The sequence below is a fragment of the Colletes gigas genome, unplaced genomic scaffold (genome assembly GCF_013123115.1).
Source record: "Colletes gigas isolate AHSC1104 unplaced genomic scaffold, ASM1312311v1 Colletes_gigas_Sc00007, whole genome shotgun sequence".
NCBI classification, from domain to species: domain Eukaryota; kingdom Metazoa; phylum Arthropoda; class Insecta; order Hymenoptera; family Colletidae; genus Colletes; species Colletes gigas.
The window spans coordinates 1,460,941-1,487,659 of record NW_025106636.1 but is presented as its reverse complement, the minus strand read 5'-3'; the positions used below and the strand labels follow the sequence as shown (position 1 = coordinate 1,487,659).

The 26,719-nt window shown below is 39.8% G+C and overlaps 1 protein-coding gene across 1 annotated transcript in view; it reads left to right on the top strand.

Annotated features, from left to right (window-relative positions):
* Positions 1-26,719, top strand: part of LOC122396113 (E3 ubiquitin-protein ligase Rnf220-like) — a 160,264-nt gene that overhangs the window by 27,470 nt on the left and 106,075 nt on the right. The window contains exon 5 of the mRNA XM_043394239.1: positions 16,772-16,909. Within this exon, the coding sequence (XP_043250174.1) occupies positions 16,772-16,909 (138 nt within the window). The remainder of the gene's footprint in view (positions 1-16,771; positions 16,910-26,719) is intronic.

Here is a 26,719-nt window from a genome sequence, read left to right as displayed (position 1 = left end):
AAGAAAAGTGATAAATCTGCCAAGAAAAATAATTAACAAGAAGTCTATACTTTTTTATTTCATATTAATTGACGTGTTTCGGTTATAAATTAAATTTGGCGGTATTTTGTTTTTAACCGTCGGAAGATTTAAGCGAAAGTTGCAGAAACGTGGAAGCAAGATTGAAAGCGCGTCGGGTTCGTCGAGGATAATTTATCGATTTAGAGCGGAGCAGAGAGGAGCGAAAGATAAGGGAACGAGGAAACATAGAGGAAAAGAGAGGCGGAAAAAGAGCACGGAAGCGGCTCTTCATCAGCGATTTAATTCCTGAACGGCGCGGCTTCGAGTTTATTTATTTTTTCACCGGCTCGTGACTGGCGCCAAAACGAGGGCGAAAGAGGGACAAGATTAAAAATCCCCTAATTACTTAATCGCGTTAGGGTGCGTTCAGACTTGAGCCGTGCTGCGTGTCGAGCCGCCTAAAGTTACATTCCCGCTTACTCGTGTTATCCATTTAACGCGTCGGGTCGACTCTTTAGAAAAATATTAAACGCATCGATCGATTTTATACGGCAGAATTACATTTATCGCAACGAAATTTGTCATCGATGCTGATTTAATTTAGAATAATTTTTATTTAGTACTCCCCCTTCGCTGTAAATACTCGTTTTCGTACGATTGCTAGTTTGATCAATTGCTTTGAAATTAACTAAGCAGTCTTCTCGTTTGGCAATGAAAAAAAGAATAGATTGACTCAATATTTAATTTGTTATTTATTTTTAATATTTTGCCCACAACCCTTTTGCTCGCAAAACTGCACTAATTCGCTTCGATTAATTCTGGAGTAATCCGGAGTTGTTTCCACTGAAAAATGCGATTTTGCTTAATTTTGTCCGCGTTTCGAACGTTTTTTGCACACCGTGCAACGTTGAGAACCGTTGAAGACCGTACGAAGAGGCTAATAAATGTTGAAACGAGCGTGTTGCACAAGCAGGAACGTGGTTTGGGTGAATCGTCGGTTTCTCGGTTTCTCGGTTTCGCGCTTGGCTTCGAGTGCAGAGCCACCCTTATCTCGATACAGCCGTGTCAAAGAGACAACCCTGTTTCTTCAAAAGCTCGTGCACCCTTTTTATTGCTTTTCGTTCTCAGAATTTAAGCGTATTATTGGTCCCGTGCTTGTTCGTTAGAAATAGTCGGATAGTGATTTACGGTTACTGAATCCTTTCTCTCTCTCTGGATTCCGCTCTTGCACATTTGTCGTTCGTTGAATTACCAATATCGTAGAATCGGATGAAAGCGTGATGAAAAGGGATGCGCGGCGAATAAAATTCTCTGCAGTTTGAAACTGACTTTGATCGTTGTAAATCGAACGGTAATATAATTCCGTCGTTTGAGACACGGCCCCGACATTATACGTGTTAACGCGTTTGTTACGAGTTGTTGGTAAATTGTGATTAACCCCTTGACGTACGATTTAATCTAATTTTTCAAACGTATACTATTTCATCTGGTTATTTTAATTTACAAGACTTAATGACGAGTTTGAGTAGCCTCATAATTGTGTCAGACTCGTAATTGTATAAGGGATTATATATTTCTATGGTTTTGTCGTTCGACAAAATATATAAACTCAAAAATTAAATGTATCAACGTTCGCTTACAATTTGTAAGCAGTGATTAAATGCAGATAATTGCCCATTATAAAAAAAGAAAGTTCACCCAAGCGTACAAGTTTGATCGGTCTCTGTGTAAGGAGAGAACACAGCGTGGAAATAAAATACAACCCCCACGTGTTCGTCGACGTTTGTATGCGTTGCCGCGTACACGGCTGAATGAAAAGTACGCAAAGCAGTGTTAAAAGGGCAAGCGTAAACACGCACGATCTCTTTTCTTGCCTCTCCCTCCTCTTTTTCACCTTTTTTTAACCTCGATTTTTGCCCGAAGCTGCTTCCCTCTATTCATCCACCAGTTTGGCCCTTGTTCCCGTTCGCCAGCTGAAATGATCCCTTTCGCGAGAACTTTTCGATTGAATTGTTTAACGACACAATGTTGATGATTAATGAACGCGAAAAGAGGCGATTACTTTGGCAAGAAAATGAAACTGTTATTTTTTTCATCGCTCATTGTTTCTTTTTGTAGTCTATTTTTAATTTGCCCGATCGAGATTCAGATGAAAAGCAGTTAAATTAAATTCTTCGAGCAGTTTTGTAGATATAAGTAGGAAGTAAATTAGTTGCTTTCAATAAATAACTTAATTCTTCGTTGGATCTATTTTCGATTTGTTCGACCCAGTATTTGGACGAAAAGCAGTTAAATTAAATTCTTTTAACCAGTTTTGTAAATGCAAATAGGATGTAAATTAGTGGTTTGTTTTCGATAAATAATTTAATTCTTCGTTAAATCTATTTTTGATTTGGACGAAAAGCAATGGAATTAAATTTTTTAACCAGTTTTGTAAATATAAATAGAATGTAAATTAGTGTTTCGTTTTCAGTCATCCTCTAACGTGCATTTTATATAATTCAAATTTTATGAACAAGTGGCTACCTTTTTATACTTAAAGAGCGCTTATGATCGAGATTAATTGCAACGTCAGCGGTAGGGAATTTTATTTACGCGAATGCTTTACCAGGTATAAATTTTTTTTATCAGTCAGTTCTGGTTGAAATTGTCTGGAACGTGGAATCGAATATCGTCAGCGAGTTCGAACAACTTTCGCACATGTTTAACAGAAGCGGTCGACGCCTCTGGTTGTCTCGACTCAGACCGGCTTTTTCTGCGTGTCGCCTCGACTTTGTCGTTTTCTAACATTTGACAATTATTCGGCAATTTATCAAAACGTCCGCACACAATGGCCCACAACGAGTTCCGTGCAAAGGAGATGCCCAAAGGTCTGTCCTTTGTGAGTCTTCCATGTAAGCGGTGTTCGCAAAGTATACGTTGCTGATTTTTCTTATTAATGCTCGTTTCGTTTTCGCGTACACCGCTTTACTTTCCATCTGTAGCTCGAAACTATTCGATCACTTGTCACGCGTCTCATTCTTACCTTTTTTAACGAGAAATTAACGTCCTATCAAACATAGATTGTTTCACTCGTTAATATCGTTCTCTCGAGAAAGTCGAGTAAACTGTTTTATCGTTAGTCGGGTCACTTTTTAGCGAGCTTTCGAAAATTCGATCGAGTTTGGAATATTGCATGTTTCATATATTCAGACAGAATGGGTCTTTTCTAATTCTCGTAATGGTGATTTGATTTCTCCTTTGTACGGTACAAAGTAGACAGTCAATAATATAAATTTCTGTTCCATAAGAGGAAAAATGAAGTATTTTTTAGCGATATTACAAGTCAGATTAATTGAAAAACCCGTGAACGTTAAACGTTACTGCGGATAGAATTACCAAAGATAGTTCGAGTACAATTGTTACTTGCGAATAATCTGAATGATACATTGGTCCCGCGCGGACAATGTTGTTTACAGCTTTAAATAATTAGTCGTAGCTTAGTTCATAATTTTGACTCGTTTCGCACGTGCATTCGGAACTGTAGCGAATATAATTGTGAACCGCTGCCAATTAGCGTAATATGTCCGGTTATATAAGCACTAATTTCACGAGTCGTCGCCGTTAACCTTCATTGATTAAACCAGTACCTTGTTTGTTCATTTTCCCTCTCTCTCGGTCTTGTTTCTTCTACGTTTTCGATACAGCGTTAAATATTTCCTGTCAACGTGCATCGTACGTGATATTAACTAACTTACGATATTAATAATTAACCGAAACCGATCGAATAAAAATTCATTTAGATTCTTCCTATTTTTGAAATTCAACTATCACCAATACTCGTTAGGTTCGAAGAGCGGATAATTACTTCAACATTAAATTCAACGTAAATTGCTAACAAATAATACTTACGAGTTTTTTTAGCCTGTTGGGAATTAGAAATCCATCGACGAGTTTTGTAAATTCGCTGGAAATGCGTGTAGCGTGGAAGATTCATTATATTTAACAAATTTTTGGACACCAGGTAGACAGAAATCCATGGTATGGAACGTGCTTCGAACGGAGAGAGAAGCAAAGCAAACGCACGGCTCCCAAGGAGCGGTGGAACAAAACTATCTCATTGTGTGTTAATACGTTTCACCGCTGCCGCTTCGATTTCTGCAACGCGCAACTCCGAGTATGCACCACACTGTTTCGAACGTTACGAGGTTGCAAAACTGCGGCATTAAGCTTTCAATTAAAAACGGGAATAACATCCCTTAAAGATTTTCCACTCTCGAAAATTCGAAACGCAACGATTCTATATTATCGCGTTTATTTTCCAGCCTCGAATCTTAAAATTGACGTTGATATTTTGTTCCAAACAGCGTGAAACGAAAGAAAAATCGTGCACAATTTCGGAATTGGAAAATACATCCCACGGGTTAGAAGTCGTCGAGATGTACGATGGCTCGACCGAAATAAATTACTGTCTTTAAATAAACAGCTTGATAACGTTCGGTACGCGATATGTAAAAACGTTAAACGCATTTGAAACGGATCTCCGGCTTGTCAAAACTTTCGGAGTAACCCTTGCGTGTTTGTTTGCGCGTGGAAACTGTCGGAACATCGAACCACCTGGATCCTCCGCTCTTGCTCTTGCACCGTTTATTTTTTGTTTCAAAGTTCCTCTCGGTGGCGAACCTCTTCTTACCGCTTGGTTCACGCCACCGGAAGCTCTTGAAAGTTCGCCGCGCGAACTCGAGCATCGGAGATAACGCTTTCCGATGATGACGTTTAACCCTTGCTGTTTTTACGAAAAATTGCTCGACGAAAACGAACTTCAAACCGATTATTAACCTTCACGGCTGTGGGGTGAAGTTTCAAACTTTTTAAATGACTTATATAATATTTTATTATTAATTTCGATCGAATCATTGAGTCGTCGACCATGGAAAAATATTTAAAATCATCAAATTGAACCGTAGATTATCAAACACAATATTGTTACGTTTATATAATTATCTTGAGCGGAAATTTCAAAATGGTATATTAAAATAAATATTTTTGAGTTGTTGAACTCTGATAGCTAACGTATCAATAGGGATGTTTGAGATTATTTAAATCGTTCTACGTTAACCCTTTGCACTCCACTTAATAAAGACTTTCGGAGCGCAAAGAGTCAACAATGCCCAACGTATGAACGCTCTCGACTTCTTCGAAGACGTAAGAATGCGAATAATAACGACGAAAGCGGGTTCTTGGGAGGGGTTGGGCGATTTCTAGTAAGAAGAAGTTATCTTTGTATGGCAAATTACTCGAAAATTCGTGGAGCAATTTTCAGCAGATTAGGGAGGGGGATGTTGTTCACAGCTTCCACTCAAGTTGAGCGCGTTTAGCGAGTATGGGCGGACCACATATTGGATCATATCGTATCTTCTCACACTCCATGAATAATGCATCCGAGAGGTCGCCCCTCTGGGCCCATCGTCTCCCTTTCCTGACCATCCTCCGCCGCTTCTGCCATTCTTCCCTTCTCTTCTCTCTTCTCTCGTGCACATAATACTTCGTCCAGTCGCGTTCCGAAATCTCTGCGTAATTAAACCTGCCATATATTTTACTTTAATCGTGGAGATCGGCTGGCTACCATTGGCCGCGACGATTTATCACGCTCCCGAGTCTTCTCCTGCACCTTCTGCGCCCGCCACTCGTCGCACCTCGCCGAGATTATAAGGTCGAAGACGTATACGCGAACACGTGTAATTGCGTGATCCTCGCAGGATTTCTGCCCAACGAAACGCCTGAATTTCCGTTTCATCTTACCGCGAAACGTTGGCCTTTGTTACAACTCGCCATTTTATTAACATACAATGATACCTGATCGAATTTCTGCTCGCCCAAGTCTCCAGTTTCGTAACTATCGGTTATAGGAAAATTCTATCGATGATTTTTAATTTAATTTGTTTGTATATTTTTCGTTTGAAAAGGATCGACGAAGTTAACGCGGCGCGATTCGATTTTGTTGTTCTCGTCAGCCTATTCCTTTCCTGTTCCCCGGCAGATTGGTAGCAGTGTCGCGAAAGTGGAGGGATCCGATAGCCCTTAAATCGCAGTAGAAGCAGCAGTCCTGCTGTCACAGCCTGCGAGGATAAATCTTGGATTACCACGCGCTCCCTTTCTGCTTCGCCTTTTCTCGATAGTCCAGCTTCCTGAGTACCTGGCATATCGATCTTTCCTCCTCCTTTTCATCCTTTTCACGTCCTCCCTTTTCGGTAACACGGGCTTAACGCCGTCTTATAATCTGCGATAGCTCAAAACTACCGTGAAACTCGCGCGAAACCCTCTCCTCCGGTTTATACCTTCGGTCCTATTTGCAGAGTTGATTAAATATTTCTATACCAACTGTTCGTTAACGTTCCCTGATATCTTAGTCGAACACAAATTTTTCCTTTTCGTTGACTCTGCGCGGTGAAGCCTATTCGACGCGACGATCGAAGCTCGTGCAATAATCGGGGTAACCGGATTCGGATCGATATAAGAAGAATGTTTTGAGAATATTTTTTTCTAGAAAATAAATAATAATTTCCATTCGGTTCTCGGTGATGTGACCACCTTTAATACCGATGTTTCTGCGCGATCGTTTTCGCGAGTGGGTGCAAAAGGCGGGGAAATCGGGCGAGAAAAGTGTGGGGGAGAGCAGGGGGGGGGGTGTACAGGACGATAAGGAAGAGAACGCGACCCTCTTCGTTTTCTCGGTGATCCGCGAGATGCCACGAAGCTCTCGGTAGATCTAGTCAGACAGTGGCTGGCAGGAGCACCTCGAGCGAGCCCTCTTAAATTAATTACAGGGAAAAGATCCTCGCATCCGATTCCGCTACTACCACTGAAGCAGCGACCGACGCAGTCAGCCTTGCTCCTCAAGAGTCGAAGAGACCGAACGAGGGTTGTATGTATTCACTGCGTTCAGCCGAGTTGAACGAACGGAAATCTTCGTTAAAGAAGAAAAAGAGCCGAAACATTCCTTCTCGTACACCTTGAACGATCAGTTTCCAACTGGTGTAACCGCTCCCCCGCGATGCCAACCGATTAGAACGAATCTGATCTCCAAGGATCGCGTTTAGATATTTTTATTGCCGTTTGGGGATCACTCGAGAAGGAATCCGTAGATTTTACGTTCGTCTCGTCGAAGTAGCCTTTCATCTTTTTAACGAGAATTTTATTTTCATGTTTTTTTTAATAATTTCTAAAGACCGTTTCATCCCATATTCACTGGGATTCGGATCGAAAGACTGGGGTAGTCGAAGCTTCTATGCTTCTTGTAGGTCTCCTTATTTAACATACCGTCAAGTTTTACAATATTTCCGGTCCTCAAGTATCTTTAAACAAGATCAAACTCGTCGACTATGACCAGACTGAACCGTGGAAAAAATCTCTAATTATTAAACACAAAAAACAATGAATTACATCGTCTTTTATTTATATTATTTACTTCACAAAATTGAAGCGTTACTAAGAATTTAGAAAATAATTTATCACGATTATGTACAACTTTCTCACTAGCAACGAACGTCTCTGATTTTGGTCTTGGTATTTGAATTTGTTAACTGAACGGTTGGTTTTGGAAATTACGCGACCGCTGAAAAGACTACTGTTTAAAGCCGGAAGTTTGTAGTTCAAAGTCAGTTCCAGAATAGTAGGTTTCGACGGGAGGGGTTTGCGTGGCACGGGACAGTAGGAAAGCGAATATATCGAGGAGGACGAAGAGGGTGGAACGGCCTATCGGTATTATTCCGACCAGTCATCGGGACTTATGCCGCTTATGGGATTACACGAGCATTAGCAGACAGCTTGTTCTCTACCATTTTGTACGAGATTCGCGATAAAGCTCAGTATTTCTGCCGACCCGTACGCCCGAACACGCTCGAGCCTTCTTTAGTTCCGATTTCATCGTTTTCATTATTTCGACTCGATTATTTGATTCTAATCATCCTTACGTTTTACACGCGTCTCGTTGCTCGATCCTTTGACATCTAATAAAAACACCATCGAGACTCGTTATTAATATTTTATCTCATAATTTATTTTCAAGCTTGGAATTTACATTGTTTCGGGTATTTGTAGAATTTTTTCTTAGACACGTTTACTTCTTTACAGAGGATACATATATCGTATTTTTAGATGCTCGAGGTAAACATAATTTATCGGAAAAATAACGATATTCGTCCTTTTTGAGGAAACAATTGTCGTTAGTGACATAAGAAAGCTGTTTTAGCGATACGATAGTCACCAGGGTATGCAATATGGTTTCTCTTCTCAAATTACCTGTCCCACAGTTTTTCAGTCTCACGATACGTCAGGTTTACGAGTAGTTTGTTATACGTAAATGCTGAAAGTAACATGAGTTGGAGAAAAGTAACACGACGCCGCGGCATATTTTTAAAACTACGGTAGCGTCAATGATTTTCTATCATCGATTCCCTTACGATCTTCGTTTACGCGTTTCTTCCTTGTTTCGAAAAAATCTCTAAACGTTTTTAACTCAAAAATAGTAGAAACCAGTGTTCTTTCCCTGATTATAAAACATCCATCGAAGCTCGGTGACCAATTGCTTCGTCCATCTTGAAAATTTACCACATTTTTATGGTTGTTAATCTTGCTAATCACTGTGCTTACCCTCCTCAAAGGTTTCAGAATTAATTAAATCCTCGTGCCACGCAGAGTTAAACTTTATCTTGCCACGACCGTCTAAACAAACGGAAACTTTCGACAGACCCCTGAAATAGAATTAAATTATTTTCTTAATACATTTTTAAACCGCTTTTTAAGAACATTTATTTACGCTTCGAACGAATTCGTACTTTCCAATTTAAGCTTTGTACGCCAAAGTAATGCACAAAAATACGGACACGATGTTGAAATTCCCCGTTGAAAAATAATTAATAACAAGAAAGTTTTATAGTCGAACCACGATGAATCGTATCAACACACCTTTGATCTCTGCCGGCTACCTCGATCGTTCTTTCTCCTTCTTTTTGCCCACTGTCCTCTCTCCTACGTTCGACGCGAACATAAAAAAAAATCCGTGTCAGGTATTCTCTATGTGGAACGGTCGAGCCCCGTGACTTTTACAAAAAAGAGAGACTTTACTCGACTTTATTGAAATTGGCGAAGCTGCAGCTTTTCAACAGTTTCGTCAAAGATAAGATCAATCAAGTGATACGATCAATTTTATATAACATATTTTTAGAGTGTAACAAGATCAGTTTCGGTGGTTGAAAAAAGTTTAACCCTTTGCACTCCAAATTACATTTCAATCTTGTTACCAGCCGCTCCCAATGCTTTTAAGTGTTTCATTTGAAATTTACGTTGATTAAAAATTATTGTATTTTGTAATTTTCGAGTGTATATCTCTTTGGTTTGGACTTGAAAAAATGTCGACTGCAGTAGGAGTGCAGAGGGTTAAAATCGTGTAAAAATCGCCAAAGATAGGCCAAATGATACCGATCTTATATAAGATATTTCGAGAGTGTAGTGAGATCAGTTTCGGTGGTTGGAAAAAGTTTGAAGCATAAAGAGACGTACGTAACGCTCGCAGAATGGAATAAATGGTATCTCGGCGAGGATCGTTCGTACGCGGTTGGCCAGCGACAAGAGACACAGAGGATCGCGAGAAAGCGATTCACAGGGCAGTATAATTTATTTAATTATATCGAATTCATGCCGAGAAGCGCGTGCCTGGAGTTCTCACGGTAGGACAATAAGGACATTCATTCGTCCCTTGACTCGGGCCACGGTGGCTCGGACAAGCGGTTTCTCTTAGGTCTTAATCGTTCGCCACGGAATGCGCGTTTAATGCAAAAGAGGACACTGGCGGCTTGTGTTTGACTTTGCCTGTATTTTCTCCGGTTGTCCCCGCGACACCGTGAAACTCGCTTCACAAGCTGCTCCGTAGCCTCTTTCGAGTTCCTCGGGCTCCGAACGATCTTGCGAAATTCTTCGAGCACCGTTTGACGCTAATGATATCTACTCTTCTCGCCGATCTCTCCTTTTATTCATCCCAAACCATCCAAAGAAATTGACGCTACCGTGTCAAAGTTCCTCCCCGCACTTAATTATTTATCAACCTCTCCTCTCAGCTCTGTTAAAATTCTCTCCATGGACCTGGCGAATTTTTTTAAATCTGCTTGTCGAATCGAAAGTTGCAAGAGGCATCTGTAGACCTACGAGTTAGAGGCATCGAAACGAAAGTTTCAAGAGGAATCTGGGGAAGCTTTTTCGATCGGACGCTTCTAGCCGGACGTGAAACCACACTGTACTCAATGGGGTATACACCGGTGGAGGACACGTAGTAATAATACGCAAACAATATAGGTGACGTTAGGTACCGAACAGGTCGACGCAACGAAGGGGGTACCCTATTGCGCACTCTGTATGAAATATCAACCACCGTGAAACTTGAACGCCCTGAGAAACTTCGAGCCATCTTCCCGTCGACTCCCGCTTTCGCTTGATCGGCAATCCGCTCCGTTGCCAAAAATTAGGAGGGCCAGACAATCTTGGGAATTTCTATGAGATACACGGTGCAAACGTGGCTGACCAGGATCCACGTTCAGCGACGGGGACGAGCAGAACGCCCGGTTTTACCCTCGGACTCCGTCGACGATATTCGACTAAACTATGCGCGAGTATATCAGATCCTTCGCTCTTGTTGCTTTATGAAAAAGTTGTAAAACTAATAAAGAATCCGGCAACCTTTTCGGCCATCGTCGTTCCACGGGGATTCGCAATATCGGGGGTTGATTCATCTTGAGAGCCCACCGTGCATCAGAATGTTTCATTTACCAACGTTTTTAGTCGCAATTTGTACCGCGGGAGCAAAACTGGAATTTTAACGCAAATAATAGCTTACTCGATGTTCGAGCAAGAAGGAAAAAATATTAAATTGGTATCGGTATCGTTATTGAACTGTTTTGATATTCCAAACTTAACATTTGGCGTGTCTTTTGCTTTCATAATGAATTTTTACATTTTGTTTCTTTGCTACTTGCCAAATTCCTAACGATGGATATTTAAATATCCCAGATATTTTCTATTTTACATTCTATATTTAATATTTATTTCAAACATTTCTAAGCAAGTCTCAGCTCCTTTTATGGAAGTACTCGAAACTTGAAAGCAAGGGAACTAACACAGTAAAGATATTTTATTTTTACGATCGCGTCCAATTTATCGGTGAAATAAATATCCTAAGCGGATATAAGATTTCTGGCGTTGTAAATGTCCGATCGTGTTTGTCCGTTTTTACGTTTCTTACCGGGTACATTTTTGCACGACCATCGAGGAATGTACGCACGACATACGTATTGGTAGAATTCTGCGCCCGTGATTGTTAAACTAATATTGAAACAGACGATTCGGGAACCGCCGCTATTTATGTCCCCGTTTGAACTGGCGGACTTCCGCCGTGGGATAATACGGTTAACCACGCTGGCCATTAGTCTTTCCACAATCGATACACGCCGGCTGTTACGGTGAAAATCGACGTCGATTATCATCCAGCGGCTTCGATGGCCCTCGTCCACCTTTCTCTTCCTCATTTCACAATTCTGACTTCGAATCGAACGAAAAACCTCCGTCATTTCGACGTTAGTTCGACAGATACTACAGCAGAGTTACGATTATCCGGAATGTCCGAATATCCGGTATAGTTACATCGCCTTACACTAACTTACGGACGTCCACGCAACTAAACAGTTGTCGAACAAAGCGTAGGAATTTTATTAGAATTTATGGTTGTATTTATTCGAAAATTGATAGGGGGTAGGTGTAGAAATCGTTCAACGAAGTTAAAAAATTTCAAATCATTCTGAAAAAATTATTTTCGGTTGCGGCGGTCGATTACACTTATTTTTCATGAGTACGCATACCTCTGAAATTTTACGCACTTTCGAGAAAAAAATTCTTTACCGAAAATATAATATGTGGTCAGAAATGTTTCCACGCGTGCGTTTGTTTAAAAAATCATAATTCCTGAAGGGATCGGAGGATTTCAATGTTTCGAGGTGCAAACAACGCGTATTTTGGTAAAGAATATTTTGAAATTCTAAGAATGTTCGCAAAGTTGTTCCTTGACCCCGTAAAACACCATGAAAATGGCCCAATTCCTCGTTTTGATCGCTTCGTATGTACCTAGTGATAGTCCAATTATTTCCAGGGATGTTTCGGTACGATTCAAACGTAATTAACAAAGTTGTTTCGAAATAAGTTTTTTAACCCGTGTATTTTCATTAGGTTTTTTGCCGTTTTTCCGTTTCGATCTGTTGGTTTTGTAATAGCATCGGGTAGCAAAGGTCTCACGCCGGGAACTGAACCAGCTAACTTGTCGCAACACAATCCACTCTCTAGTGGCACGTCTGAACATGTCTCGTCTTCTACCACTTCTTCTGTTTTACAGTAACCGAGCTCCCTCTTTCTTCGATAGTTTAATCGCTCGTTCTTGCGAAAAAGTGACTTCGTATCTCGACGTTGCACAATATGCGCGCCATTGAAAAGTTAAATCCGAGAAGAAAAGTAGATAAAGCAAATAATTCAATCGTTATTTCAGTTGCTGCTCGAAATTCTTTGTACCTTCTTTTTTCGAAATCAGGTTCTCAAACATTTTAATATTTTGAAATAATTAGTTCGTTTAACCCTCGAGTCTTTTTCTACCCAAACGGTTCTTGGTTACTCAAACCACGACGAAATTTATATCCGTATATTCGTTTTTTATTTCGAATTCCGTCGAGTGTACAGCGAAAGATTTTTAACGGGAGATCGTCGCGATAAAAAGGTCCCCGTGGATTGGAGTTTGGAGACGAAATTAGCTCGAGGGAAACGATAACCTGGCAGCGACGTCCTCGCATTCCCAAGAAAGTCTCGAATGACGAGAGTCATCTCGGTGTAGATCGATGACGACAGGGCCCCGTCTACGTGAATGAAGAAGAAGGGAGAAGGTGGAGAAGAAGAACAAGGGAAACAACGGGAAACAGGAGACCGCCTAACATGGCGCATGAGACGGATCCCGAGGCATGCGATTGTTGCGCATCATGATCACGGCAGCTGACAGTCGATCCTGCGATCTTAATCTGGTCAACATACTTGCGAGAAGGGAAAGAACTGCCAGAACGAAGGGAGACGGGAAAGAGAGAGGGAGAGGGAAGAGAAGGGAGGCAGGAAAAAATCGGTAGCTCGTCGATTGAGAGGACGGGAATCCGTCTGTCGGTTTATAGGGCTGAGAGACCGGATCAAGAAGCCTTGAATAATTCATCGAGAAAGCAAGACTCCGCTGGTTTAGCTTCGGCGCAACGACTGACGTTGTTCCATGCCTGTTTGCACTGTTAGTTGATTCGCTTTCTGGCCTACCTCCTCATCTCGGTTACTTCTGACACCCTGTATCACCCCGATCCTCTCGTCCCTTTTCGTGTTTCTACACGATACGTCGAACCTTTCGCAACGAACACCCATACAGGCTCGAGTACAGCAGAATTTCGCACTGTTGGCGGCTGTACATGTACAACATTTCGTACACGGTTACTCGTGCTCCTAAACTGTAACGGTGGATTTGTTATAAATGAAAAAAAGCTTGTTTCTTATAAAAACTGATACGAGTCCATTTTTTCATACGTCGAACATTTCAAGAACAGGAGAATTTCGCACTGTTAGAGCTGTACATGTAGAAAATTTCATATATGTATAGTTATTCCCACTGGGGTGGTCCTTATTTTTTGATTTTCGATTACTTTTTCTTAGCACGATGCAAAGAAACGTAATTTTTTGACACACGAACCTACGTGTCTCCTTGTTCTTTCAATCGAAGATAATCGTATGGCAAAACGTAGCACATGTACAGGGTGTCTGGCCATCCTCGGTAGAAAATTTTAATGGAGGATCCTAGAGGCAAAAATAAAACGAACAATACTTTATTTTATCGTCACTGAAAATTGACGACGAAACGATCTGCGCGCAAAAATGTATTTCCCCCCCGGAAGAAACGAATTTTAAAAACGATCTCGCGAGACTCCTTTGCGCCGAAGAGAAGCTCCCCGTTCTTACCGGTTAGGCGTCTGCATCCGGGCCAAAGGGCAGGTAAAGAGAACCGTCTTTTGAGGTTCTTTTCGCCGCCTAATTGTATCGAGTGTCTTAATCAGCGTGGCAAAGCTTCTAAAGTCAAAGGTCCCGAGAAGGAGACCGTGGCGGAAGAACCTCCATACTCTGCATCTCAAAGTCTTTTGGCTACCTTAAAAAGTACATTAAGCCTCCGATATTATGCTCGATGCGTTTATCCTCCCCTAACACGAATTTAGATTATGGCTTAGGCATCGAGCGTGCTTCTACGTTTTGGTAGATCTCCATTTTTCATATTTCTGCGGTGAACCTTTTCGAATTACCAAAAATACCAACGAAAGACTAGTCGACTGGTCGAAAGTAGATACGATTCGTGAAATAAGCTCCATGTAAGTTTTTATGAAGCCTGAATAGATTAAAATTATTTTATAATTGTCGCCATTGTTTGCTACTTCGAAGAAACTGACGAAAGTATAATTTCCACCATTACGAATATTTTAAAACCTTCTCCAAGTGAAATGTAGGAAATCTTGTAGTTGAAGAAGACATAATATATACAATTGCAATCATAAGATTAATAATACAATTTTACAAATTTATTTGTTGTTTTTGTTAATCAAATTTACAATATTTGTGGTACACTGTTAATTTTGAAAGTTACATATTCATGAAATTTAATGATCCTAGATAAATTTTACATTAGAAAAATATTTTTTAATATGATCAAACACAAACGTTTGGATATTTCGAAAGGGGAAATGTACGACTTGAGCTACTTTCATAATAACTAATACATGTTAGATCCGACGTTGCAGGCAGAGTATCTTACGTGTTATTAACAGGCGAATGCGCAAAAAAATTCGTTTGTAGCGTTTGGCGGTTATGAATTTAAGCTGTGGGGTTGGATGAGATGTCGGAAGGGTCTTTAATGATCAACCGACTGCCACGTGCTGACTCTATACCAATACCTAATATAATACTCTACGAGCGTAACGACAATATGCTATTATCTATATTAGATCGTAATAATTCGACGGTCTTCAGTTTCTATGAGCGATAAACCTTTAAATGCTTCGGTTTGGTATTCTTTCATGCAATACTGACATCGGTTCGTTTCATCCTGTTTATTAATATCGGTTCAGAGTTCAAACCCACGTTACAAATGGCCTACGGATTTAGTATTTCATATTTTTATTCTCGTAACACGATTTTAAATTTTTTATTTTCATCAAAAAATTTCACTTCTCGAATTTTTTTCTCGAAAGTGGGTAGGAATTCGAGGGTATGTCCAATGATAAAAAATGATTATAATTGATCCCCGCAACGGAAAATAATTTTTCCAGAACGATTCGAAATTTTTTTTTTCGCCGAAAAATTTGTCCACATTCCTCAATTTTTTCCTCGAAAATGCGTAGGATTTTAAGGGTACGTGTATTCACCAAAAATGGTTGCATTTGACTCCAGAACCTAGAAATAATTTTTTTAGAACGATTTGAAATTATTTTTCTTCGCCGAAAAATTTAGGCACCTACCCCCTGTCGATTTTTCTTAAATCTTCGTTTTTGATTTTTAGTAACTTTGTTTCATGCCCTATAGAAAACTTGTCTAATACTTTTTTGTAGGTACCCATGGCCTCTAGTTCGGAAAAAAATTTCATTGAAATATATTCACTATTGTAGGAGTTATGGCTGTTTGAAAATTGAACCATTTTTATGGGGTTTTTCTCATTTTCCGGGGCCAAGGAATAACTTTTTCAATATTGTTAGAATTTCTACATATTCTCCATTAAAATACGCACAGTTTGCCTTTTTAAACATTAAAATCCTTCAATCCGTTCAGAAGTTATGACGTTTTAAAGATACGCATGCAATTTCAGGGAAGCATTCCTGGTCTCACATTAGATTTTCGATCGGGAATTTTTTTCTCGAAAGTGTGTAGGATTTCGAGGTTATGTCTACTCACAAAAAATGCTTGTAATTGGCCCCTGTAATTAAATATAATTTTTTTAGTACGATTTGAAAATTTGTAATTTCGTCCAAAAATTTCAGTACCTACTCGAATTTTTTTCTCGTAAGGGGGTAGGATTTCGGGGTTATGTGTATTCACTAAAAATACTTGTAATTGATCCCCGCAACCAAATATAATTTTTTCAGAATGATTTGAAATTTTTTAATTTAATTTTTTAATAACTAGACCGACGAAAATCTGAAGTCGATATATAAAGGCCACCCTAATATGTACTTTTCTATTCCAGACGCTGCATTGTATAGGATTCTAAATATAACAAATGAAAATTACACTTACGTTATTGTTTATGACACTAGGGGTTATAATTTCACTAAAAGATATCAGTCCGCAACTTTGATATAAGATGGTACACGTGTATCCGACTCTAACGCGAAATCCTAAAAATGTCAAAACTCTATTTTAAATGCGGCTCGTGTTCCTGTCTCGCTGAAATTTTGTACAAAATTTTTGTCCACCAAGTGTCACTATCCGGGGGTTGCGTGGAGAAGTAATCGAAAGTCGAAGAATAAGGACCACCCTAACGTGCATTTTTTGTTTACCTCCGGTTTGACTCGACTCGCTGAACGTAAAGCAGAGTTAATCTAACGCGATGGAGTTTGCATGAACCTTGTATTAATGTGTATAATGTGTAGTTATTCCTGATGACGATGACTGATGACCGTTGTTATGTGGGTGATTCTAGTGGGGCCTGTGTTCGGGGGCCGATGCGGCGCGGAGGCGCTCGGGCTGGGGTTAGGGCTGTCGCTGGGCCCGGCCTACAGGTTCGCTCTGCCCCCGGGACTCGCTGCCAAGACCACCCGCTGCCTTGTATTCGACCAAGGTAGGCCTACCAGCCATCATCATTACCGCCACATACGATCCCAGATAGAACTGATCCGATTTACGAACCTCCTCCGTACACTCACCTATTCCCGTTCCTTGCAAATCCGCGACGGAACGATCCTCTTCAACAGTTACGCGCCATTGCTGCCGGAAGATCGGCTCACGAGATCCTTCGAAGATTCCAACACGAGAGTCTTGAATCTCGAATAACGATTCGAACTACTTGCAACCCGTGATTCGAAATCTTTAAAAGTCTTGGGGATCGAGAATTTTGATTGTTCGAACCCTTGAAGTTAGTATCAATTGACGCTCAACGATAGTTCGGGTAATAGGAGTTCAGTAAACCGGGCATTTTACTGTAAATTAAAATTAATAGAAGATTTGAGCCAAGTTCAAATTAATACAATGTGCATATCAATGATAATCTATTTTGCTATTGATCCGAAAATTATGAGATTGCAATTTAAGGGTGAAAAATGGAGTTTAATAACGTTTAATTCATTCGAAACAAACTATTTTCAACGATTTGACTACATGTATAATATGGTCCTCTTAACCGTGGTCCATCAGCTATGTTAGGTCAGTTGCAATTCGAGATTTAGGCTACATTTGTCTCGTTCGATCGACAACACAGGTTGCCCATATTGGCAAGTAGTCGATGAAACTGCACAGTTTATTTTCGCAGGCATTATTCATAGATGAAAACTACGAGTTTTAAACCTTAGGTGGACTCTCAAACTCAATTAAATTTTTACCAAACTGGTACGTGAAAATCGACTTTCCTTCAAAGCATTTAAAAAATAATGAACATTGACATATATTATACAATACTGGTTTAAACTTGCAGCAGCCCTAATAATCCACTTGAGGGTTAAACGTCTTATTTTCTATTATGTTTCTCACCTTAGATCGGAATTTAATAATTGGAGATTTTCTCAATTTCTTTTTTATATTTACGCTTGAAAACGGATCAAACGCTTTGCGATTCTCCATCACAGAAATGCTAGAAAATGAAACGGACGTTGCCATCGATCCGTTGTCAATGATCGATCGATCGGGCATAATCCTTCAACGGACGATCGATATCAAGATCGGGACACCGTGGCGATATATTGAGACGAGAATATCGATCGGTCTGTTCATTTCCGCAATTCCTGGGGCTTACAGTTGTCCATCGATCCCCGAAACCTAACTATAAGATCGACTTGCGCGTTTGCACGCGCTAAGCCAAAGAGCTATGCTCATCTTCGTGTCCACAAATCTAACAAGACCGATTGCAAACAGGCTTGCAGTTTCGTCAGCTGGTTCTAAACTGGTTTATATCGGTAATGCACACGTACATTAGGCCGAACTATCTGTAAACGTCCTGAAAACGTGAACAAATTTCGTTAACAACGTGCAGATACATCGTGCAATAACGTAGAAATGAAACCTAATTTAGGGAATCGTATAGAAAAGAATTGCCTTGTTTCGATCATCGTTGTAATTAAATTTTGAAAGTATCAATTTCGCGAGTGACTTGTCATAAAAAAAAATTCGAAAAAATAGAGTGGTAATAATTTCTCGTTCATTTTCTGATATTAAATAATTCTTAAATAATTTTATTCGAATCGATCGTAATCCGGATAACCCAATCTCCTGTGCGCGCAGGTAGAAATTCGTTCCCGGTCTCAAAGACGTTGTTTCCCGTGCAGAATTCTTGTTTCGAAAGCCTCTAAATTATGCATTCGTCAGGCTCGCGGAAAAATGCACATGACTAAGCTATGAGAGCGGAATTTCAAAGGGAAGACAGTAACTCGTTTCAAGCTTTCTCGCTCTCCTCGATCATCGTTGCGTCGAAACGACGGGAATCTTACCAGGAACGGTGATATTATTTTTCATAAACGCGGCATAAATGGCCGTTTCGTGTGATTGCATGGATCCTGCGGGATGAACGCGTTCCTGGTCTCGCTCTAGTTGAAACGGAGAGGGTAATTCCAACGATCGCGGAGAATCCATGTCTCTTTTCCATCTAATATCGCCGTGAATGCGTTGGAATATGTTCCGAGAATGCTTTGAAACTTAAAAAAAATTACAAATAATTTCAGAGCTACTTGCAAATTTGTTTAAATTGGAAATATGTTTAAATTGTCATAACGATTTGTCTCAGGTCTATTAGAGCTTATTTAATAATACAGCATTTTTCATTTAATCATTTTTTTTTTTATTATTTTTCATTGTAACTGTTCATTATCGAGTTGGTCCAAGAATTCTGTTTTTCGTATTAGATTCGTAGTAATTTTCAATATTCCACGTAACGTGAGAATAAAATAGGCAATCATCGTTGTCGTTAACTTCGAAATTTATTCATCGTGGAAAAACTATTTTTTAAGAGCGGTACAGGACTAATTAAACCGGTACGTTATCAATATGTCGGGGAAGCAACGATTCCAAGGGAAGAAAATGGGAAAAACCGTGACTTCCGGGGGCTTGCTCGAATCCGTTTACTTTCTATTACTACGTTTTCATCGCGGGATAAGATCATTATGCCGGTCTCATCCCTCGTTCCCCGTGTAACGTCTTGCATCGCCACCTTTTTGGCCAACATCCCCTCCCTTCCACCACGGTTCTTCCCCACCCCGTTTGCTTTTCGCCTCTTCGTGCGACAGTAATTTTACTTAATTAAATTCCGTTCTTTCTGCCTTTGCTACTACGACCCCTCTGGCCATCCCCGTCCTTCTATCGCACGGCGAGGATCGTCACTGATTTTTCTCGGCTGTCTTCTCCTCCCGTTCGAGCTTCAAACGATTTTTCCACAATTTCGTGCTCGTCGAGGTAAGCTAAAAGCGTTGACAATACGAGACAGAGAACTTCCCACTTTCTCCGTTCACGAAATTGCAATTAATTGTTTAACGCCTTTCGTGGTTTGTTGTTCCTTCATCCCCGATCGCGTTAAATATTTTTCTACGACTCTTCACCCTGAAACTTTCGACTGATTTTCTTATTCTCCGGTAGAGAAGAGAAAATTACAATATTCCGTTGGAATCTTCGTTGTTCGTGTATTTTGAAATTATTTTGGAATTATTTTTTACGAGAGATCGAAATAAATATATACCATCACCGGTGTTCGAGAAAGATGGGTGACGGAACATTTCGCGACGGTTCCTTGTAACTTCCGTTAAAGATAGCAAGAGATTGTTATTTTGTCTACATCGTAACGGCGAAGGGGAGCCTGCGATTCAAGAGAAAGATAGATAAAGTGTAACCATGTAATATATACTATCTCTGAATCGAAATAATTAAGATATCCTGAAAAGAGTAAAAAGAGGGTGCTTTAGACTTGCAAATGGCCTACAAACTTCTAAATATAAAGTAGAAGCCTGTACAAAGTATGAAAGAATGTACACCCCGGTTTACGAAATGTGTAAAATACAAAAACAAAAGTACGTAGTAATTTATGGAGAATCGCAAGTATCTAATGTTTGTTCAAATTACTATCTGAAATGATTATTGAACGGTGTGAATGTTACGAACAAACAGATGTACTTTTATTCGTTGTCTGTTCGAATAAAGTGTCGGTGTTTGATATAAAACGCATCCAATGGCGGTAAATTTGAAGTGCCATGCACGACGGAGGATCCGAACGGTGGTTGCATGGATCGGTAATGATTTACATTGAACATTTAGCAATTGCACGCGGCAAGATGTCAGCGAAGCCATAAACGAGGGAAAAATGTCTCTATAGTGGGTTTCGTTGGATAATGTTTGCGGGTACTCGTTAAGCGTCGTAAGAATCAAGGGGGAAGGAGAAAAGGGTGGCTTGGCGAGGACTCGGGGGGCTTTTTATTACTACTTCATCTGCAATTAACATTTATGGACGGCGACTGTCGGCTGGAAAAACTAATTAAATATTCCGTGGCACGCCGAATAGGGTTGCTCCTTTACTTACGACCTTCACTGCCAAGAATAAGGAGCGTAAAGACGAAATAAAGAGATAAGAAGCGAAAATACTATTTAGAAGCGGCTTCTTTGATTAAATATTCCATAAATTCATTGTCACCCCTAGCATTTCGCGAACGATCGAACAGAAACATGGCAAAAAGATGCTGTTTCTGCTTTCATTTACGCTACATTGCTTGATCTTGAACTTCGTTATAATGTTAATCGACGTTGTAACTTTGTATTCAAAATGATCGTCACAAGTACGTACGAGATGCATTCATTAACCAATCAGCGTTTATTTTATATTTGAGTATAACAGGCCTTGGTAATTACACTTACAAAGATAAGTTTCGCTTGTGTAGTTCAAGTTACTTGAATTACTGATTTTTAATTGTTGAAAATAGTTCTATATTCAACTATATTTGTCGTTGCATTTTTATTACCGGTTCTTCCTATTATTGCCAGCAAAGGTAACAAAAGAAATAACTTTTACACAAAATTTTCACGATACTTTACAAAAATCCTCCATCGACTGATTATAATTATACTTATCGCAGCGAAACCTATTTTATTTCGAGCGTCTGCACGATTTATGACCCGATATTGTTTTTTTATTTTTGTTTGTACATAAATTTGCATAACACACGAGTGATAATTGAGATCGATTCGAACGTCTGTAAAGCACATTTATGCGCCGAATCACGCCGTACGTGCTGCAATTTGTTACCCCGATTTTTTAATATATGGTACAATGTATCATCGGAACGAATAGTTGTTTGTCCTTCTTTTTTTTTTATTTTTTACCGCGCCGGTGAAACTGGATCGCCGATTAATTTCTTTCAAACTCGGCAGTAAATAAAGCTTATTACTTTGAGTGCGTTTGTTTTTGGCAAAATAATACCGTAATACCGTGACGTACAGCCTATTCTTCCGCAAACAGTTTCGAAACTAATTTTCCATAAAATTTCCCGGCAGCGTCGTTCTCGTTCCTCTTTCTATTAAATCGAGGTTTTCCAGCGGCGTGCGATTATTTGTTTCGAAGATTTAGAAATTCTAAGAGTAATTTATTATTTTTTTTTTTAATAAAGCTTTTTGATACGAACGTCCAGCACGATAAAAAGAATAAGACTACGAAGAAGGAGCTACCGATAAGGGTGGTAAATCGTAACGAGCTTACAAAATCGACAGTTACGGTTCGTGATAATGATAGAGAAGTTTTCGTTCGGTAATCAAACCCGCCATCTAATTATTTGCCGGTGTTTTTTTATCGATAAAACCTCTGTGCGCAACAATATCAGAGCGCGAGCAAAAGGAAATAAAATTACGTGCAACCATTAGTAAGGGGAAAGAGATACTGAAGCGCATCGTAACGCAAAACGAAATTCGATCCTTCGATGGGAATTCGCGTGCATCCCTTGTTCGGATGTATTGTAACGTAGGTGTTGTTTATTTTCAATTGTATCGAAGAGTATAATGATATCGCGAGAGGCGAAAATAACAGGTAGCGGGGGTAAACGCGAATACAAGAAATGCACGAAGAAAAACGAAATGGTCGCGGAACGCGCTCGTGAAACGTACGTTGAGAGGTTCGATGGGGTTTATTATGCAGTGTCGAAGAGTGGCGGCGTAAAGGGAGGATCGTTTCTGTTGCTCACCGTGAATTTTTCGGCACGAGACGGGGTCGTCAATTAAAGCTGCTTTGCTTGGCCATCTTCCGCGTGGATAGACCGGCGGCGACCATTTTTGAGGGTCTCCCGCGGGCACCGGCCGGTCACAGAGGTATACGTATAAATTTTAACGGCTACTATGTTGCTCCTTAATATCCCCGTGGCCAGTTTTCGTCCCGAGTTACTGCCTTTCCTAGTACAGCGGTCTTTCTGTGCCACTGCTCGTAATCGTGTTGCATCGAAACCGACCCGGCCTTTGCGGCCTCTCATCAAATCTCGCCTGCCTTTCTCACGCAACATTTAACATTTAACGTTCCGCCATCTTTGCCCTCGAATTCAGGTTCGACGGCACCGGGGATGTTTATGCGGATTGTTGTTTCACAATTTCTATGTTTCTTTTTACACCCGCGGCAAATTATTTCGCTTTTATTGCGAGAACAATGGCGCGACTCACCTTGTGACGTAAAAGCGAGTTGAAGAGCATCCCCTTCGTTCTTTATCTCGTCCCGAAGCAGCTTATTTTTTACCAGTTTACTATAATCTATAGATGGGGCGGATAATTTTGCATATTCCTGTATATTTTGGCACATTTTTTTTTTTTTAAGGGTTATTAGCGACTCGGAGAATACATTGTTAGAGCTTGTTGTACAATTTAGTCATTTTGAGGTACTGTAGTGGATTTTGGATCGATGTGTTGTCCTTCAGATTGCATTTTCTGCAGTGGACGATGATATGTTCTATTGCGAGAAGGTGTTTGCACGTTTTGCATATTGGTGGGTCCGCTTTGTAGAGGAGGTGTTGATGGGCCTATAATAATTCGAGATACTATCACTTGGTCTGGTCTGGGTAATTTGGCACATTATCGATACATATTCGACATATTTTATCGACATGAACATCCGCAGTCCACTGACAAGTATAGCACAAAAGTATTCGCGTGATTGTTACGATACAAATGCTCGTACAGCGAAGCAGGTACAATGCATGTCGTGATAAGGGGTATTATAATAAATTCGATATGACACGAGAAAGGCCCGAGTGGCCTTGTTCGAGCGGTTGCGTGCTCCTAAAGCGTTTGTTAGCATTATGCATGGGTGCTTTTGGGCCAGGCTACCGTAACGAAAAGATCACGGAAATTGTTAGCTTCGATGTATCAAATTTGTAACAAACCGAGCCGGTATTACCGCTGTTCTCACAAGATACGAGGAATTAATCGGGTTTTCGTTTCAATGGTAATTATTTAGAGGGGAGAACTCCTCGTCGATTTCGAGATATTCAACATAGTGGTATAAATAGAATAGTTATATTCGGTAATAATTACTCAAGAGAAAATTAATGTTGCATATGGTGTGCCACAGGGTTCACGTTTGGGACCTCTCCTTGCAACGTATCGTTAATTAATTTATATTGTTCAAATTTCATACGCGATAATGTTCGACCATGCAACATCCACATTTGTAGTCCCTTACAAATTATATCTTTTGTATTAAAGGGTTTGTAAATGAATAATAATAATAGTATTGTACTTTAGCTTTTATAATATAAAAATATTTATACACCATTCGTCATGGTTAGTAATCAAAATTATGCAACTTTTAAAACATATATTATACATATAATAATAATAATAGTATTGTACCTTAGCTTTTATAATATAAAAATATTTATAGACACCATTCGTTATGGTTAGTGATCAAAATTATGTAACTTTTGAAACATATATTATGCCAGTTAAGATGTTTCGATCGATATTGAGAAAAGATATTAAATGTAAGAAAACTAGAGTTTGCGTGTTATCGTAGGGGATATTAGGGTGTCGAAACTAATTTAGCTTGGAGCAAGACTGATTTGATATTCAAGAACAGTTAACAGCATACGTTCGGGTGGTCCAAGTTCTGAAATTTAGGGTATCGGCATGAAGTGACCGATACGCCGAGTTTATGAGAGGGTATGCAGCGATCTGGCACCCTTAATCCCTCCGGTTACAGCTGCTCGAGACTTTGCGGTTATGATAGTCCCCCGAACAATAAGATCGTGGACAAATATTCCAGTAATCAAAGCAGAGCCTCCTTTATCCGAACTCTGCACCAAAATGTCAAAATGCTCTGTTATCAAACTATTCACAGCCATTATTAAAAAATATTAAAGCTCGCGTAATAACAATGACATCAGCTTCTCAACTTCTGGTTTTGGATAGTCGATAGAACAACGACCATTTTAAGGCTCCCGATTTACGTGAATCGCCCCTCGTACGCTAATTGCAGGGAAATTCGCAGTAGGAGGGGGCCAATTACTAGAAGATTCGGGGAACACGTTCGAGAACATTTTTGCGAACAGGGTAAAATAACAAACAGAAGTGCGCTTTGTATTTTTCGATGAATCGTACTCGTGATATTTGCAGCCGCGCGCTCTCGGCCGTTTCAAAATTTAATCTGAAATATTCCGTGAAAATTACACGCGTTACAGAGGTTGGAGGAGCTTTGTAATCGTCGATCGAATCGAAACAGTGCAACTCAGCAGGTGCATAAATTCATATTTTATCGCAAAATGCATTATGCAACGTTCCAGCATATTTTAGCTGCAGTTTTTGCTCGGTTGCATTTCACCCCCCACCCCCCCTCCCTCCTCCATTGAAATGAACCGCAGAGATTTTGCGATGCAACGTGTTTTTAATCGTCCGCGATACAGACAGTTTTTGTAAACGGGCTAGGTATTCAAGTGCTTTTCGACACGTTGTTCGCTATTTTTCATTTTTACCTCCGTCATGCCAAATTTACGGAATTTTATTTTCCCCCGCGTTAATCTTCCTTTGTGCACGATAATGCAAATTCTTAATAATTTTCCGAGCATATTATTCGTTTTTATTTTTTGGTTGTTAAAAAACATAATATTCGTCGTGCTCGAAACGTTTATTCTATTCAGAAATGGCTTCGTTTGGGGGGAAAAAAATGATTATTCCTACTCGCGCGCGCTTAATGCACGAATTATTTTCGTTCGAATATCATCATTAGCGAATGCTTTAAATTTCGTATATATTTTCATACACAATGAACGTGTTGTACCAAGTTACAACTAAAAAAATTCTGCATGCCAACGAATTCAAAATACAACTATTTTTTTTTAGATTCAATCGATTGGAAGTTATAATTCAGACATTTACAGGATTTTGGAGAAAGTATAACTTTAAAAAATCGTGAAAAATTTGGGTCCCCCTTTTTATCAGGAATAAATAGGATAATCGACAAGGAAAGTTCATAGAGAAATAACGTGACCGTTGCTTATTATCGCTCGTGCAATGTATCACGAGATTGCAATGCAGAAGAGCGATAAACTGGATTTTCTCGGGTGAAACTAATTAAATCGGTAATTAAAATGAGGAAAGTACGCCGGGAGAGGAGCAGCGGTGGGTCCACGGGTATTTTCTTCTCAGACAGCAGGGAATAAGACGAGAGCTGTTAATTTATCGTAATCGTTTCGTGTGACTAAGTAAGTGTATGACATCCTGCAATCTTCTTTATTAAAATATCGAGCAACTGCCTCGTGCCTCCGCCTCCGGACCTTTCCCCTCGAATATTTTCGCCCCAGTGTCCTGATCTTCAAGAATATTTGGGAACGTCTACCAACTTGAAACATAATAAAAATTGATTCTATGAATTTCAATTTTCTCAGCCAAGAAAGAATCAATTTTAAATGTTAAAAAAAATAGTGCAAGTTTCTTGAAACTACCAATAAAACTTGTTGATCTCAGTGCACAAGATTGCAGCGCAAAATCGATTCTATGCATTTGAATTTTTGTCAGCCAAGAAAGAATATATTTTGAATGTTAAAAAAAATAGTGCATGTTTCTCGAGACGATAACGAAATTATCGTTAATAAATTATGAACGAACGAATCTAAGATATTTCAACACCTGCAAAAGGAGCATTCGTTTCGTTAAAAAGTTCCTTTGTTTTTAAATAAATGGTGTCGAGCTTAATCAGCGGTCTTTTCCTTGGTCGCGGAAAAGAGCAACATCGGAAATCCTATTTCTCACGCATAAAATATTTGCATTCCCTGCTGATTTGTTTGCTTTGTTCAAGACTAAGCCGCATCGATTGAAAACAGTCTCGTGAAAACATATTTCAATATCCGGTCTGCATTCCTTTTTCAGCAAATACACGTTTTCAATATCTATTTCCTGTATAACCTGCATTTTTTTCGGGACGGTATATCAACTCGTT